This window comes from Sus scrofa, chromosome 15 (assembly GCF_054392235.1).
Source record: "Sus scrofa isolate SSC_HxYL_T2T_F1_AM1 chromosome 15, Sscrofa_HxYL_maternal_Yorkshire_Landrace_v2.0, whole genome shotgun sequence".
Classification (NCBI taxonomy): Eukaryota; Metazoa; Chordata; class Mammalia; order Artiodactyla; family Suidae; genus Sus; species Sus scrofa.
The window spans coordinates 89,867,097-89,885,975 of NC_139397.1; the positions used below are offsets into that span (position 1 = coordinate 89,867,097).

General features: G+C 42.0%; 1 protein-coding gene across 2 annotated transcripts in view; it reads right to left on the reverse strand.

Annotated features, from left to right (window-relative positions):
* The window catches only part of LRP2 (LDL receptor related protein 2), a 197,213-nt gene that overhangs the window by 42,762 nt on the left and 135,572 nt on the right, over positions 1 to 18,879 (reverse strand). For both annotated transcript variants that reach the window (NM_001444893.1, XM_084998147.1), the window contains 7 exon segments: positions 6,780 to 7,006; positions 9,402 to 9,572; positions 10,079 to 10,231; positions 12,952 to 13,468; positions 14,625 to 14,920; positions 15,688 to 15,889; positions 17,453 to 17,584. In NM_001444893.1, coding sequence (NP_001431822.1) covers positions 6,780 to 7,006; positions 9,402 to 9,572; positions 10,079 to 10,231; positions 12,952 to 13,468; positions 14,625 to 14,920; positions 15,688 to 15,889; positions 17,453 to 17,584 — 1,698 coding nt within the window.

Below are 18,879 nucleotides of genomic sequence, written 5' to 3' on the forward strand. Positions count from 1 at the left end.
TGTCTGTTTTGATACCAGTACCACACTGTTTTGATGACTGTGGCTTTGTAGTATTTCTTGAAGTCTGGGAGAGTGATGCCTCCTGCTTGGTTTTTGTTTCTCAGGATTGCTTTGGCGATTCTGGGTCTTTTGTTGTTCCATATAAATGTTTGGATTGTTTGTTCTAGTTCTGTGAACAATGTCATGGGTAATTTGATAGGGATTGCATTGAATCTGTAGATTGCTTTGGGTAGGATGGCCATTTTCACAATATTGATTTTTCCAATCCAGGAACATGGAATATCTTTCCATTTTTTTACATCTTCTTTGATTTCTTTGATTAAGGTTTTATAGTTCTCGGCATATAGGTCCTTTACCTCTTTGGTTAGGTGTATTCCGAGGTATTTGATTTTGTGAGGTACAATTTTAAAAGGTATCATTTTTTTGTATTCCTTTTCTAATGCTTCATTGCTGGTATACAGAAATGCAACTGACTTCTGAATGTTAATCTTATATCCTGCCACTTTGCTGAATTTATTAATCAGTTCAAGGAGTTTTGGGGTTGAGTCCTTAGGGTTTTCTAGGTATAGAATCATGTCATCTGCATACAGTGACAGTTTGATCTCTTCTCTTCCTATATGGATGCCTTTGATTTCTTTTGTTTGTCTAATTGCTGTGGCTAAGACTTCCAAAACTATGTTGAAGAGCAGTGGTGAGAGTGGGCATCCCTGTCTTGTTCCAGATTTGAGTGAGAAGGCTTTCAGTTTTTCCCCATTGAGGATTATATTTGCTGTGGGTTTATCATAAATGGCTTTGATTATATTCAGGAATGTTCCCTCTATACCCACTTTGGCGAGGGTCTTGATCATGAATGGATGTTGAACTTTGTCAAATGCTTTTTCTGCATCTATTGAGATGATCATATGATTTTTGACTTTTTTTTTGTTAATGTGGTGTATGATGTTGATTGATTTGCGTATGTTGAACCATCCTTGTGAACCTGGGATGAACCCAACCTGGTCATGGTGTATAATTTTTTTGATATGTTGTTGGATTCGGTTGGCTAAGATTTTGTTGAGAAGTTTTGCATCTATATTCATCAATGATATTGGCCGATAGTTTTCTTTTTTGGTGGTATCTCTGCCTGGTTTTGGAATGAGGGTGATGGTGGCCTCATAGAATGTCTTTGGGAGTATTCCTTCTTCTTCAACCTTTTGAAAGAGTTTAAGGAGGATGGGCACCAATTCCTCTTTATATGTTTGATAGAATTCACCTGTGAAGCCATCTGGTCCTGGGCTTTTATTTGTAGGGAGTGATTTTATGACCTCTTCAATTTCATTTCTAGTGATTGGTCTGTTCAGTTGGTCTGTTTCTGCTTGATTCAGTTTTGGCAGGCTGTAAGATTCTAGAAAATTGTCCATTTCTTCCAGATTGTCAAACTTATTGCCATATAGTTGTTCATAGTATTCTCTTATGGTTTTTTGTATTTCTGCTGTATCCGTTGTGATTTCTCCTTTTTCATTTATAATTTTGGTGATTTGGGTTCTTTCTCTCCTCTTTTTAGTGAGTCTGGCCAGGGGTTTATCAATTTTGTTCACCTTTTCAAAGAACCAGCTCTTGGTTTTATTAATTTTCTCTATTGTTTTTTGAGTCTCTATTTTATTGATTTCTTCTTTGATCTTTACAATTTCCTTCCTTCTGCTGACTTTAGGACTTCTTTGTTCTTCTTTTTCTAGTTCATTTAGGTGGAGGGTTAAGTTGTCAATTTGGGATCTTTCTTCTTTTTTGAGAAAGGCCTGGATTGCTATAAATTTCCCTCTGAGCACTGCTTTCGCAGCATCCCATAGATTTTGAGAGGTTGTGTCTTCATTATCATTTGTTTCAAGATAGTTTTTAATTTCCTTCTTGATTTCCTCATTGACCCATTGGTTTTTTAGTAGCATGTTGTTTAGTCTCCATGGAGTAGGATTTTTCTCTTTCCTTTTCCCATGGTTGATTTCTAATTTCATGGCATTGTGGTCAGAGAAGATACTTGAGATAATTTCTATGCTCCTAAATTTATTGAGATTCGCTTTATGTCCCAATATGTGGTCGATTCTTGAGAATGTTCCATGAGCATTTGAGAAGAATGTGTATTCTGATTTTTTTGGATGTAGTGTCCTGAAGATATCAATTAAGTCTAACTTTTCTATTGTTTCCTTTAGGATCTCTGTTGCTTTATTGGTTTTCTGTCTAGAGGATCTGTCCATTGATGTGAGGGGGGTATTTAGGTCTCCTACTATGATTGTATTCTCATCAATATCTCCCTTTATGTCTGTTAATATTTGTTGTATGTATCTGGGTGCTCCTATGTTTGGGGCATATATGTTGATGATAGTAACATCCTCTCCTTGGATGGATCCCTTAATCATTAAATAGTGTCCTTCTTTGTCTTTCTTTATGTCTTTTGTTTTAAAGTCTATTTTGTCTGATATGAGCGTTGCAACTCCTGCTTTTCTGTCATGTCTATTGGCATGAAATACTTTTCCCCAGCCTTTCACTTTCAATCTATATGTATCTTTTGTCCTAAGGTGAGTTTCTTGTAGGCAGCATATTGAAGGTTTTTGCCGTTTTATCCACTCAGCCATTCTGTGTCTTTTGATTGGGGCATTCAGTCCATTGACATTTAAGGTGATAATTGATAGATGATTATTTATTGCCATTTGATCCTCGTGTTCCAGTTGATTCTATGGTTCTCCATTCTTCTTTTTTTTTTTTTTTTTTTTTTTTTGGTTGGATGGTCTCCTGTTATTATCTGCTTGAGTGTATTTTTTTTTTTTCATTTTTTGCAAATGCAATATTTGGTTTTGGCTTGTGGTTGCCCTGTTTTTTAAGTATGCTAACCCCTTCCCATAATTGTGTGTTTTAGCCTGATGGTCCTGTAAGTTCAAACACTTCATTATTATATTAAAATTAAGAAGAGAGACATACATACAAACAAAAAGGATTATTTACCTCCTAACATCCCTTGCCCACATTTTATGGTTTTGATGACTCTTTTATTTTTTTCTTTTTAATTTTATTTTGTTTGAAGCATGTTCATGATTAAATCTGTATGCTGGCTTATTTGAGTGACTGCTCTCTGATTGTATCTTCCTCAGTCCTAGTTCTTCCTCTTCTTCTTCTTCTTCTTTTTTTTTTTTTCTTTTCTTTTTTCTTCCCTTTCCTTCCTTTCTTTTTGGTTTAGAGAAGCCCTTTCAATATTTCCTTTAACCTGGGTTTTGTGTTGCTGTATTCTTTAAGTTTTTGTTTGTTGGGAAAAATTTTTATTTCCCCTTCTATTTTAAATGATATTCTTGCTGGATAAAGTATTCTAGGTTGCATATTTTTTCCTTTGAGCACTTTAAATATCTCTTGCCATTCCCTCCTGGCCTGTAGTGTTTCTGTAGAGAAATCAGCTGATATTCTTATGGGGGTTCCCTTGTAGGTAACATTCTGTTTTTCTCTTGCTGCCTTTAGGATCCTCTCTTTATCACTAACTTTTGCCATTTTTATTATGATGTGTCTTGGTGTGGGTCTGTTTGGGTTCAGTTTGTTTGGGGCCCTCTGTGCTTCTTGTATCTTGAATCCAGTATCCTTTAGATTTGGGAAGTTTCCAGCGATAATTTCTTCAAATATATTTTCCATTCCTTTATCTTTTTCTACTCCTTCTGGAATTCCTATTATGCGTAGATTGGCCCGTTTTATATTATCCCATAGGTCTCTTATATTGCTTTCCAGTTTTTTGATTCGGTTTTCTGTCTGTTGACCAGATTGAGTGATTTCCATTATTCTATCTTCCATATCACTGATTCGTTCTTCTGCATTATTCATTCTGGTTTTTACTGCCCCTAGTTCAGTTTGCATCTCTGCAAATGAATGTTCTAGTTTTTCTTGGCTCCTCCTTATATTTTCTAGCTCCTTTCTGAGGGTATCTGCATTGCTGTTCATATCTTCTCTTAATTCCTTCAGTATTTTCACTATTTCTCTTTTGAACTCCAGGTCTGTCAGACTGCAGAGATCAGTTTCATTGTTGACTGTTTTAGGTGAGTTCTCCTGTTGGTTTGACTGGGGGTGGTTTCTCAGCTTCTTCATCTTGCTTGTTGTCTTCTTTCTCCTGAGGGAGTTGTACTCTCCGTTATCGGGTAGTGTTTGCCTTGTCACTGCCCTGGAATATTTCCTGAGGGCTGTCGTTGTTGGTCAATCTTTTTTTGAGGCAGTGTGGCTTTTCTGGAGTGTTGATGGGACTAACAGTGTTTCTTTGAAGCAAAGGAGGACTTCCTGAGGGCAGACAGGACTGGGAGGTCCACCCCACGATGGTAGCAGATTTCACTTGGTTCTCAGCACCCCCTGGGGTCTTGGGCGGGTAGCAGGGCCCTTGGAGACTCAAGAGGTTCCTCCCCAGGACAGCCCGACTCAGAAAGACCGTCTGAGATCTTTTCCCGATTCCGCCAGGCTTGTTGCAGCTTTTCTGGGCTGCAGGGGGTCCTGCCTGGAGCTGGCAGTCCTATGCAGCTGGTCCACTAGGTCTCAGCACCCCCTGGGGTCTTGGGCGGGTAGCAGGGCCCTTGGAGACTCAAGAGGCTCCTCCCCAGGACAGCCCGACTCAGAAAGACCGTCTGAGATCTTTTCCCGATTCCGCCAGGCTTGTTGCAGCTTTTCTGGGCTGCAGGGGGTCCTGCCTGGAGCTGGCAGTCCTATGCAGCTGGTCCACTAGGTCTCAGCACCCCTTGGGGTCTTGGGCTGGTAGCAGGGCCCTTGGAGACTCAAGAGGCTCCTCCCCAGGACAGCCCGACTCAGAAAGACCGTCTGAGATCTTTTCCCAATTCGGCCAGGCTTGTTGCAGCTTTTCTGGGCTGCAGGGGGTCCTGCCTGGAGCTGGCAGTCCTATGCAGCTGGTCCACTAGGTCTTAGCACCCCCTGGGGTATTGGGCGTGTAGCAAGGCCCTTGGAGACTCAAGAGGCTCCTCCCCGGGGGAGCCCGTCTCAGAAAAACCGTCAGAGAATTAGGTCGATCTATTCACGGCCTGGCTAGGCTTGTTCTAGCTTTTCTGGGCTGCAGGCCTTTTCTAGGGGGCTGGTGGTGTTTGGTGCTGCTCAGTGGAAGTGTAGCCCCTCCAAAGGGCAAGCAGGCCTGTGCAGGGAGAGCCCCTGCGGTGGTAGGCTTCAGGCAATTGTTGAGGCCAGCCCTCCTGGATGGCAGGCAGCCCCAGGTTCGGCGAGAGCGTAGGGGGTGGCGCGGGTGGGGGGAGGGAATGCACTGGGAAGCACAGCTTTCTGCTAGCTAGCGGGCCTGTAAGCTTGTTGTGGCGTGGGGGGTATTCTATGGGGACCCACCCCTTCTTCTCTCCCCTCCCCAGCACGGGCGCAGACCAGGCTCTTCTCCCAGGTTCCCTCTGAGGCGGCTTTCCACTTCCCCGCCCCTAGAGTATTGCTCCCTTCCTCTGCGACAGCTTTGTTTTCTAGTCTCCCAGGCAGTCTCTGCCCCGTCAAATGGTTTAGAGACCTCCCAAGCAGTTTCCGCTCTTCCCCGCCCCCCTAGCCCGGGGACTAATCTCTGGAGCCGAGGTCTCGGTGCCCAGCCCCCCCCCCCAGGCGTCCCCCGGCCCTTTCTTGGGGACTAACCTTCGGATGCGAGGTCTCGGTGCCCAGCCCCAACCCAGGCGTCCCCCGGCCCCCTCTCGGGGACCAACCTTCAGAGCTGAGGTCTCGGTGCCCAGCCCCCACCCAGGCGTCCCCCGGCCCTTTCCCGGGGACTAACCTCTGGAGCCGAGGATTCGGTGCCCAGCCCCCACCCAGGCGTCTCAATTTTTTGGTGACTGTGCCCGTAGTTCAGATGGTCCGTTGGGTTCTTGATCGTTTTTCCGTACTCCAACTTACTGCTACACTCTTCTCTGCATCTGGAGATTCCTCCGGTTCGTTTGATCTTTCCCCCGGTAGGAGACTTTCCAGGGTGCGGGATCCCTTTCTCCTCCGCAGTTCCCTTTCGGGAGCGCCCGTCCCGCTCGGATTCACCTTCTCTCACTCTCCTCTTTTCTCCCGTTCTGCCCAATAATGTCACGAACTTCTTGCCGTTATTGGAGTTTAGGTTCCTCTGCCAGCGATTGGTTGTTGTTCTGTGCGAGTCATTTCTTCTGTAGATGTGCTTTTTTTGTTGTGTTTGTGGGAGAGGGCGAGCGTGTCCCCCTACTCCTCCGCCATCTTGTCCTCCTCTCCCTAACTTCCAAGTTTTTAACAAGACACCACCACAAAGTAGGCCCACAAAATCCACTATGTTCCCAAAGAATATTCCCAAAACTTAGCTAGCTATCAAATGCAAAGACATTTCATAAATGATAGTTCTTTTAAATCAACTATTTCAATAGATTGATCTTGGTAAAGAAATGATTATAATACATCTCAAGTCTGATAATTTATTCTGGTTACATAGGAAATGCCCTTATTTTTCAAAGGTGCTTTCTTAAGTATTCAGGGCTGAAATGTCAAGGCAACATCACAGCTGTTGATTCTTCTCAAAAAGAAAACCCAGACTGATCTTTAAGAACAGAGCAGGTGTTGTGAAAGACAACTATAAGGAGCCTTTCCCAGGAGTGGGGGAATAAACTCTCAAGATATTTCCATCATGTAAACTCTCAGCATTTGTTTCTAGAGAAAACACTAACAGTAATTTTAACACCATTTTTTTTGTATAAATCATGTTATTTATGCTTTAAAAAAACCAACAACAATGGTATGCACAAGACCCTAAACAACTGTGCCAAACTTCTGCTTTGCGTACTCACCAAATGGCTGCCTATAGGGATGATATACATGGATGTCATACGGTCTGTGAGTTGTGTTCACAAGCACCTCCCTATTTGACCCATTGTATTTGTTTCCCTTTTCAACTGTCTTGGTATTCCAGTCAGTCCAATAAATAGTGTCTTCAAAAATGGTAACAGCAAAGGGATGAGACAGAGTCCCAGTCTCATATACCGTGTGCCGATGGGAGCCCTCCAAATCCGAGTACCTGGGGTGGAAGGAAAGAAGAGTCACTCAGTGAAGACAACACCTCTCCTCAAAGAGGAGTTGACAAATCAGTGAAGAAAGTTCCACCATCAAGAGGTAACTGAAGTTCAGATCCTCCTCAAAACTCCTATTCTTCAATTAAGACAAAAGCTATATTTGGACTGTACAAGAGATGCAAAAGTGGCAAAAGCAATGCCCAAAAGCCAGGATTTGAAAATCACATTCCTAGAATTCCCTGGTGGCCTAGCTGTTAAGGATAATGGTCATTGCTATGGCTCAGGTCACTGCTAAGGTGCGGATTTGATTTCTGGGCTATGAACTATGATATGCCGCACATCACAGGTTATGGTTACTAAAAGAAGGCATAGGGAAACTTGAAGACTTTCTTGACCTCTACTGATAAGACTGCAGATAAGTAACCAGAACCTATCATTATCTGTTTCCTAAAAAAAAGACCTTCCCTTTCAGTTCTTGCATGATCTCTCACATGTTTAGAAAGCTTGAACACTTTTATGAATATTTTTTGTTAAGTGTAGAACCACAGGCACAGCTAGAAGAATTTGTCAGCACATCCTAACAGAGACAAGAAATGGGTTGGATTCGCTATAAAAATGTATTGCTTTACATGGTCTATGAAATCTATTTCTGAACATAGGTATCGCTATTCCTTCAAGAGCTGATCAAGTCAACACGGTTATATGAATACTAAAGGTTCATTCATTTCCAGATCATAGTGCAGGATATTATGATTTGACTTTTAGATAGACTTTCATCTTTTACCTAAATCTAAGAATCCACCTACACAAATAACTTATATCAGATTTTATTTTAAATTGAACAAAATATTAAGTAGTTAGAAAATTCCTTTTTACCTCTAATTACCTATGTGTAAGCTGTTCATTTCCGTTGCGCCACTAAGCTTTCAATACTTAAAGAAAAAAAAATCCAGCAAGAAAGCTGTTGATCCTTCTACTAATTCAGAACATCTTGTATTTTATGGAAAGCTAAGCTCTATGTTATTCCATCAAAGAGGGAATACCAGGAGTTCCCACTGTGGTACAGTGGGTTAAGAATTTGACTGCAGTGGCTCAGGCTCATGGGTTTGATCCCTGGCCTGACACAGTGGGTTAAAGGATCTGGCATTGCTGCAGATGTGATCCCTGGCCCGGATGCAGCCATAAAAATGGAGAGAATGAGAGAGAACACACATATAGCGGGAAGGGCCAAGGGTGTAACAATCTGTATATTACATTAAAATGATACAAATGAACTAGAAGTAATATTCTTACTCTGATCCATATCTAAGAGTGAGTTAGTATCTGCTGTGGTAAAGTCTACAAAGAGAAAGCTAAAGTTTGCCTTAGTATATCAAATGAACCAGGGAAAAGAGAATATTCCCAAAGCCATCAGCATTATATGTCAAAATCCTTATAATCTCCTTTCCTACTTACCCTAAATATATTTTAAATTGGATCATGAGGTAGTTCCAAGGAAAGAGATACTGAGAATTAGTAGAGGCGGACAGCATAGCCTATAAAAACAATCTAGTCTCCTCTGCTTCATGATAGGAGTGGCAAAGAGTTTTCATCACATGTGTCAACTGAGGAGGATTCTGGGAAAATGTCCCACTTCAACAAAATAGAGTCCTGAGATTGATTACCTATGTCTGCCACTAGGGTATAAGGAGAAGGCACTAGCCATGTGTGCCACGTGCGCCATCCTTCTCAATGGCATGTTCCCAAGAGAACATGGGATTAGAGAACTTCAGAATTTTCAAAATAAATTTAACAGAATGACATAATTCAAAATAGTTCTAGTTAAGCAGTGAAAATTCCATGGTTTTGAATGCAACAGGCTGTATACCTGGGTACTAGCTCATAAATAGCCGGAAGACATTACCATAGTCTAATGGGTCATAATTAGCAATTTCCTAAAATAAATGCTTGGTTAATCATTTGCATTATTTTTTTCACAAAGAGTATTTTTCATTAAACAGTACTTTTCATTGAAAAATATTTGAATTTTTTTCAAATACTAGAATTTCTTAATCATATATTCGAGAGGGAAGGGCAAAGAAAAGGGATAGGAACATTAAAATGCGTTGAGTACTAAGTTGACTACCTCAGGGGAGAGATGACTAGCTCCTTTTTTTAGGAGTAGAAGTAAAAGCACCAGGACAAAAACATGACCTATAGGACTTGCTCTTTCTGCTGTGCCATATCACAGAGTTCAGAGAACTGCCTATAGGCATTTTAGTTAGAAGTGACCTCAGAGTGACTTTCAACAAACAGGCCAGTTAGAAGATGCCTGGGAATAAAGCACTGGCAACACACGTTCTGGTGTTTGGAATAAACGGTTACCCAGTTAGTTTGCTTTACTCTTTTCTATGTACATACTCAATGTAACCCAGGTGGGCATCTGTCCAATAGAGCAGATCATTGGTGTAATCAATGGTGATGCCATTGGGCCATTTTATCTTGCTAGAGATAATCAAAGACTTATTCCTTCCGTCCATGCCTACTCTCCCAATGTATGCTCGGTCAGTCCAATCTGCCCAGTAGACATATCTGTTGGAACAAACACAAAGAGTCAGTCCCTGAAACCAAAATAACTCAGTAGCAAAGACACAGCCCTTCTCCAATGAAAGAAATAGAGTTTATAGGCTTTCAGAAAGGAAAGAGAACTAACAGAAAATAAAAGGGGATAATATACAGGAAATGCTTAGGAATGAACATGAGTAACTGGGAACTTCAGTGGATTTCAAAAGGGAAGTCCAGTAACAGTGTTTCTATTTTGCTTTTGTTTTAACCATAATTTAATTGCATGCAGCCAAGTCAAAATTATGTGATTTGAAAAGTGAAATGGTGTATGATGGAAAGAAAAGAGCTGATGAATATCATTTGAACAAGCCATGCTTCTACGCATTATACTACGTCATTTACCAGGGAGGAAAAGCAGAAGACAAATTCCAGCAAGATATTGGACTTGAGATCACTACATAAACAGCCTTTTTGGTAACAGAGGTGGAAGTAAGTGCGTGAAAGAAGAGCCTAAGATTACAGGGAGACAATACCCATATCTAGGGTGAAGGGCAATTCCTCTGGGCTTATCAAAGCAGAAGGTGTTGTTGACATCCACACAGTGTTCGGCTAGCTTGCGGCGGTATCGACCATTGAGGTCAGAGACAGAAAGGCAATTCAGGTAGGAATCCGACCAATAGAGCTTTCTGAAAATGAAGAGATGAAGAACCAGGAGTTACAACCATTTTACTTGGGAAACAGTACACAATAAGCTACTGTTTTCCAAGTTTTACTCAAACTTTTTCCCCAGGTAAACAAGGACAAGGGGAAAAACAGTTAATCTTCCTTCAATGAGGCAACAAAAGATGCAAGAACGTATGCTTCACTCCCCCCTGGAAGGTGATGGCACATAGGGAATCCTGGAACCACTTTATACAAGGATTCTGGCTTTACTTGCTTCATGCAGCAAAAGGTCCCTTTGCAGAGCATGTTCCAGGCTTTAGAAGAGCAGGGAAAGCAGGAGTGACAGCAGTGAGTATCATGAATTACAATTTAAATAGAGGAGTTAAAAAACAATCTTGCCTAAGTGTATCACTGAGACTGCACAAAGGAAGGCTGACTTGTGGCATCCTTGAGATAAAAAGAATTCCTCTCATGGCTCAGCGGTAATGAACCTGACTAGTATCCATGAGGACGCAGGTTCCATCCCTGGCCTTGCTCAGTGGGTTAAGGATCCTACATTGTTGTGTAGGTCACAGACACGGCTCCCAGATCCCACGTTGCTGTGACTGTGACGTAGGCCAGCAGCTACAGCTCTGATTCAACCCCTAGCCTGGGAACTTCCATATGCTGCAGCTACAGGCCAAGGGGGAAAAAAGAGAGAGAAAGAGAGAGCCCTGACACACTAGGCTGGCAAAATGAGTTTCTTACCCTGAACCAAGTTTTACTTAAAGCTTTAGAAACTTCAATAAGATCCATTTATTTTCTATAAAGCTGGGCTCTTAATCTGGGGTCCTTAACCTGTCATCAGGGTAACCTGGGCTCTGGGAATTCTGTGTAGCCTCTAAAACTGATGCAAAATTGTATGAGCATAAATGTGTGAAGTGCTTTTGTCCAACAAGGGTCCATGGGTTAGTTTCACCAGAAGACTGAAAGTACTTTTCCATTTTTTTCTTTCTTTCTTTAAGGTCCGTAGCCGCAGCGTATGGAGGTTCCCAGGCTAGGGGTCAAAACAGAGCTATAGCTGCTGGCCTACACCACAGCCACAGTGGGATAGGAGCCACATCTGTGACCTACACAACAGTTCTTGGCAACACTGGATTCTTAACCCACTGAGCGAGGCCAGGGATCAAACCTTCATCCTCATGGTTACTAGTCAGATTCATTAACCACTGACCCACGATGGGAGCTCCTGAAAGTACTTTTCAAAGGGTTCAATACATTCAATACCTAAATGTGTGTCATTTAGTAGCTGAGAGTCAATTCTCACTGGAACAATTTCCCTTCCAAAAGGCCCTGGTGTTTCCTTGCCAGAGGTAAGCCTCATCCAACCGTGCTGGGCATCAGAATATTTAACTGTTAAGACAGTAGCATCTTGAGGCTTGAGGATGGGGAAATGCGTATACATGAAAGTATAAGCCTTGCCACTCAATTAAGTTAGGTAAATTCTGAAATTCAAATTTCAGTGTAATTAGTGTTATAGAACTGTCCTCTACAAACTTAAAATGTAACTGGCTTCTCTTCTGCCTTTGTGGTTTAAGGAATGTTTAGCCTGGCTGTAAACCTTCTTGAATACCTGAGAAAATGCTTGGGATGTTTTATCCCCTCCTCATCCTGGATTTTTCTATTCCATCTTCCTCACTACCACTCATGTATCTAATTTTTTCCACTAATTAAGGAGAGGAAGGTAGCTGAAATCCAAAGGAAAATAGCATCCTACCAGTTTTTAGAAGAGAGAGCTGAATGCCAATTTCAAGGTTAAAATACCATCTTTCTCTACCTTGGAACAAAGGATGTGACAGGAAAAGTACGAGGATTAGTTCTGTTCCTGCAAATCATTCATCACTATGCTTGTGACATCTAGTAGAGCTATATATACATATAAAACACTTGTATTCACGTAGTCAATACTTTATTCATTATTCTTCAGGTACCCCTGGCAGGCCAAATACCATTCAGGTAGAACTAAGGAGCAAAGCCTCCATCCCTCATTTTAGGATCTTAAGATGATCAAACAGAGAAGATGTGGAAGAGTCCTCTGCAGGTCTGGGCTGACCATAGACATAACATTTGCAGCCTAAGAGCCTGCAGCTTCATGCCAACCACAAAATGACTCTATGCCAAGTATTTGATAGATTCAATGTTCAATAGAGATGTTAGGAACTATGGTTGATCTAGTATAGCCTTAATTAAAACATCACTGTTGACCTTGAAGATGTTCAGAGTTTCCAGTTAGCCATTCTCTATTCTATAATAAGTAGCCCATTCCCATTGGGAATGACTAGCCTTGTAAGCAAGCCTGTGAACTCCAGGATGTTAGGGATTGTGTCAGTCTCATTTACCTCTAAACCCCAGGTGCTTGGCACAGCACTGAATGCAGGAAGTGCTGAGGAAGCAGCTTTAAATGACTGAGCATGCCCATCGAATGCATTAATCATCCATTCAATCATCACCAGTTAACTGAATGGCCTGTTATGTAAAGCCCCTCCCCATGAAACCCATATCATCAATCTTAAAAACACTAGATCTTAGGTTTTTTGGTACCCCGTTTGATTATAAGGTATACAACAGGAAAAAATACAGAAGCATTAAAATGCCACCTGTTACCCCAAATTGAAAAGGGCATTTCCCTATGAAGATGAAACATGGGTGGCAAAAACAAAAAACTCCTTCTGAACTTTTAAAAAGCTCCTCAGCATTTTCTTACCTGGTAACCCAGTCGACAGCCAAACTTTCTGTACCTGGTATGTTGTACTTTATGACTGCCTCCCTGTTTGTCTTATTCAGAAACATTCTCTCAATGACTTTATTCTCTATATCAAGCCAGTACAATCGCTCTTCTACTCGGTCAAAATCCAATGCCACAGCATTGCCCAGTCCTTGTAAAATAAGGGAGTAAATGTGGCCATCTATAGTCAGATTTCTCAAATAGTAACGGTTGCTAAAAATGAGATAGGGCTCAATGTTGGTGTTCTGCCGGCAGCTCCTTCCATCAGGCTCACGGGTGTAGCCTGGGGCACACTTGCAGATATAGGAGCCCAGTAAATTCTCACACTTCTGGCTACAGACGGAGGGTGTCTCCTTGCATTCGTCAATATCAACACACGTTCGCTTGTCAGGCAACAGCCTGTAACCAGGCTTACAAGAACAATAGAAGCTGGTTAAGGTGTCTGTGCAGTTTTGGTCGCAGCCACTGAGTAACGGGTCATTGCACTCATTAACGCCTGTAGGTAAAAAACAGCCATCAGAGAAGCTAAAACGTCAGCAATGGATCCACCCCAATGGTCGAAAGTCAACCTTTGCACTGGACAGACCCAATTCTGAATGAATCATGTTAAAAGAAGACCAAGAAGGGATTTCTAAATGAATCCCTTTGCTATACAGCAGAAATTAACACAACGTTGTATATTAACTCTACCTCAATAAAATAATTTTTTTATAAAAGGGCCCACATAGTGGTCTCTGGTGGGGGAGGAAGTGGGGGATGGGTGGGAAGTAGTGCTCTGATTGTAGCCTCTTCTATTTCAGCGGCGTGGGAACTCACACCAGAGCCAATTTCAGTCACTGAATGTGGAGCTGGGGAGAGATGTGCACAGTTGACTGACTTTCACAAGTGGGATGAGCCACCCAGCACCTCAGAGGGTACCTCTAGCAGGTCCTGCGACCCATGGTGATGCTCACTCAAAAACACAGCTACACAGCGGGGAGAACATTTTCTCAGGAATTTTATATTTTATAATTTCTAGACTTGTTTACTTGTGAGGGTCTGAAGGGGGTTAATACTCTCCCCTTTAGCCCCCTGAGGAAAAGGCTGAGGAATCCCAGCAGAGGGGCAGTTCAGGCAACAAGTCATTGCAAGAGTTCAAAGAGAAGCAACAGAGACTGATGGCCTGAATCTGTTCATCTCCTGTTGCCTGTAATGACTGCCAAAGGGATGAATTACTCCAAAAAGATATTTGTGACTAATCCTATATATCAAGAAACGCTTTCTTGGAGTTCCTGTCGTGGCTCAGTGTTTAACGAATCCGACTAGGAACCATGAGGTTGTGGGTTCGATCCCTGGCCTTGCTCAGTGGGTTAAGGATCCGGCATTGCCGTGAGCTGTGGTGTAGGTCGCAGACTCGGTTTGGATCCCGCGACTACAACTTCGATTCGACCCCTAGCCTGGGAACCTCCATATGCTGCAGGAGCAACCCTAGAAAAGGAAAATGACAAAAAAAAAAAAAAAAAAACACTTTCTTTTTGATAGACAAGCAATAGCGATTTCTGGCCATGTTCTACTTAGAGGACCAACGGGAAAGTCTTGATAAGTCATAAAAGGTTGACAATCCACATTCAGTCTCTCTGGTTTCCTTTTCCCCAATCTTTTTTTATTCTCACCACATCTTTCCTCATCGCTGTTGTCTGAGCAGTCAGCCTGGTGGTTGCAGACTTTCACCATCTCAATGCAGTTCCCATTGTTACACCTGAACTGATGAGGGGGACATGTGGTTTCTTCCTTGTGGCACAGGTGCTCCAGCTCATCAGAATTGTCGCCACAGTCATTTTCCCCATCACAGATGTAACTCTTATAAGTGCAGATACCGTTCTGACAGGTAAAAAGGTTTTCATCACAGGCTGGGTACTTGCAGTTCCTCTCATCACTGTAGTCACCACAGTCATTGCGATGGTCACACCTGTTATGAGACCCAGCACCACTCTTGAAGAGGCTTTTTCAGTTTGTTTGCAGCAGTTAAATTCAGAATATTTCAGATGAAAATACGGCTTCCCAACATATCTCAAAATAAAGGATGCTGACTAGTGTTTGTGTCTTTTGGATGCAGCATGTGCCCTCGGCTCGTCTCACCTGCCTCTGCCTGCTGTCTGGTTTCACAATGAGCCTCGGTGCCCATGATGTATGTATCATCACACTTGCACTGTTATTTTAAGTATAGCAGAGAGAGAAGAGAAGGAAGTATTTCTTGTTCTCAGGCCTTGATTCCAAATGGAAAACTAAGAGGGTCCGCTGCCTTAAGAATTTTCTTCTGGAGTTCCCGTTATGGCACAGTGGTTAACGAATCCGACTAGGTACCATGAGGTTGTGGGTTCGATCCCTGGCCTTGCTCAGTGGGTTGAGGATCCGGCATTGCCGTGAGCTGTGGTGTAGGTTGCAGACGCGCGGCTCAGATCCTGAGTTGCTGTGGCTCTGGTGTAGGCCAGTAGGTCTAGGCTCCGCTTAGACCCTTAGCCTGGGAACCTCCATATGCCAAGAGAGCAGCCCTAGAAAAAGGCAAAAATGCCAAAAAAAAAAAAAAAAAAAACAATAAGCCTTCTTCATTTCTCTGGCCCTCTGTACGAGGTCAGAGTATGACTTCATGGACCCATCCTCCATAAAAATATTTAAAATTATATTTAATGACCACATTGGTATATAGGAAGATACATTGTTTAATCTCCAATTCACCTGAACCAGTTGGGGATGCACAGTCCATTACTACATCTGAATTCCGTTCCGGAACAGTTTCTCCTGGTACAATTCTGATGCTCATCATAAGCATCAGAGCAATCCGCGTCACCATCACAAACCCAAGATAGAGGAATGCACCTTCTGGATGGAGGCGCACTATTTACACAATGAAACGCATAACTGGAGCAGTTGTGATTCTCTGAAATCAAAGCAGGTGAGAAGCAGAAACCATATGAGAACTCATACTAGCAGTCAAATTCATCCTGAACCATTATTTATCTTGCTTTTTGTTATATAACAGCCTGAGAGATAAAGGGAAACGAAGGGGAAATAGGGAGACAAATTACACTATTATAATAATAGATCATGGAGTTCCCGTCATGGCTCAGTGGTTAACGAATCCGACTAGCAACCATGAGAATGCAGGTTCAATCCCTGGCCTTGCTCAGTGGGTTAAGGCTCTGGCATTGCCATAAGCTATGGTGTAGGCCACAGATGTGGCTCAGATCCTGAGTTGCTATGGCTGGGACGTAGGCTGGCAGTTGCAGTTCTGATTTGACCCCTAGCCTGGGAACCTCCATATGCCTCGGGGGCAGCCCTAAAAAGCAAAAAAAAAAAAAAAAAATTACAATAATAGATCATAATAAAAATACATCCAAAATTTTCATTTTAACTGCTTTGGACCTTGGGTTTTTTCGGAAGTAAAAAATAAAGATAATAAAACACCTCACTTAGCTTTCCATAAAATTAACATAAGATCTTATTTTCCCTTAGGGCTGCATAAAACTACTTTCATTTTATTATTTGGATGCCAAAAATCCTATATATTTGGTTAACATTTTTTAGTTTATAATGTATAATCACACAAACATAATGTGAGATGGGCATTTTTATGCCAGTTCTACAAAGAAAATTAAAGCTCACAGTGATTGACCAGAGGGCTCATAGAATTTTCTTAAAAGCTATGGTTTCTTTCCTAGGTATGTAGGAGGAGTATATGTCACTAAACATTGTCAGAAACCATGACACTGTTAGGAAAGAGCTAGGATGCTAACTTGTAATCATTAAAGCCTGCAGAATAAAATATTTTATCCAATCTCATTTGTTGGTGAATGGGAGAAAAAAGGGGTGGGGTCTTGGTGAGAGGATATGGGAGCAAAGCACGTGCTACAGTTTGTGCAGCTGCCAACAATCCATTTCACAGACCACCACCAAATCATGGACATATGAGGTTAACAATCAAATGCAAACATCATGGAATCAATGTTTTTAATATTCTACTACTGAAAGAGACTCCTGGGAGACACCTTAGCTAAGAGCTCTGTGTTCCACTGGTAATGGAAAATGGTGCTCCGTAGTCTGTTCCATAGTTCACTTCAGAGGAATGAGTCTCTCCCTCCTCCCTTCTCCAAAGAACAGCTCTAAGGTAACAGATAAAAATGGAGGCACAGTTAATTGCTACACTAGTATAGCTGCTCTTAAGAATGGCCATCTGAGTTCTTTATCTGCTCTAGAAATGTAGGATATTATTTCCATTACTTAAATGCAATAGAAAGAAACATTAAAATCACTTTTCATCATTTGAAAGGGTTTAAGGGGATAATCTCAAACATTCCTGACTGCAGAAATGTACCGTGTTATCTGTGTGCATTCAGTTAAAGAGGAACCTATCTGACAACCATACTCTCCAAAGACAGAAAATTAAATCCACTGGGTTTCCCTGTAATGTCACTATGCAGAGGAATTAATAGGTTTCGCTTACCACAATGGTGTCTTCCGTCCTCATCACTCATGTCCCCACAATCATTATCTCCATCACAGACCCACTCCATCTGAATGCACCTGTTATTGTCACACTTGAATTCATCACTTGAGCAGGTTGACGGGGAGTACACTGAAAAAAAGAGAAAAAGCCTTCTTGGTGAGAAGTAGTTGCAGTCCAGAAATCTTGAGAAGCTTAGTACAGCTCGGACTGTGTAGAACACCAATTAGAATTCTTTAATCAGATCCCCACTTGTCCCTAATCAAGCAGTAATATGCCCATAAACCCAGAGATTATTAAAAAATACAGCACCCGTTGAGTTTCCATTGTGGCTCAGCAGTAATGAACCCAACTAGGTATCCATGAGGATGCAGATTCCAACCTTGGCCTTGCTCAGTGGGTTCAATCCTGACCTTGCTCAGTGGGTTAAGGATCTGGCATTGTCATGAACTGTGGTGTAGGTCACAGACTTGGCTTGGATCTGGTGTGGCTGTGGCTATGGCATAGGCTGGCAGCTACAACTCCGATTCTACCCCTAGATGGGGACCTTCCATATGCAGCAGGTGCAGCCCTAAAAAGAAAGAAAGAAAGAAAAAAAGAAAGAAAAAAAATTGGATTTCCCTTTGTGGTCCTGTGAGTTAATCCATCATTGTCTGCAGCAGCTTGGGTTTAATGCCTGACCCAGGAATTTCCACATGCTATGGACATAGCCCCCCCGCCCCCAAAGTCTGAATCTAGCTGCAACACTAGGCTAATGGTCTTAAGAAAACAGCCCTCCAAAAAAACGTTTTATGTACAGTTATATTTATAATAAAAAAATAAAGTAATCTAAATCTTTAAAATAGAGGCAGTTAACTCAATGAAATATCATGCAGCCATTAAAAAAGACAGTGGCTAGCAAACTTTTTCTTAACCAGACAGTGTGTATTTTAGGCTTACAGGCCATATGCTCTCTGTTGCACCTACTTGACACTTCCATTGTAGCACAAAAACAGCCATAGCCAGGATGTGGCTACATTCTAAGGTAACTTTATGTATAAAGACAGGCAGCTAGCCCAAGGCCATAGTTTGCCAACCCCTAAATAGCAATATGATTTACTGACAGACAAACAATGTCGAAGATTGTACCTATATTTTTACAGTTCTGTAGAAAAAAAATGTGTGCCCCGTCCCCACGGATTTGATTACTTCAGTCACTTTCGGATCCTCCCACAGTCTTAGGGGTCAGAACTCAGTCAACATCAGAAATTCCAATTCAGAGTCAATTATAATTAACTGAGTTTTACAAGCCAGGCGGGTATTAAGCGCACCACCAACATAATCTCTTTCCATCCCCATCAATCAGCAACCTCCATATCCTGATCAGCAGCCCACCCAGTGCTGGGCATGAACAGGTTTTTAATGAATGTCTGCTGAATGGTTTCAGC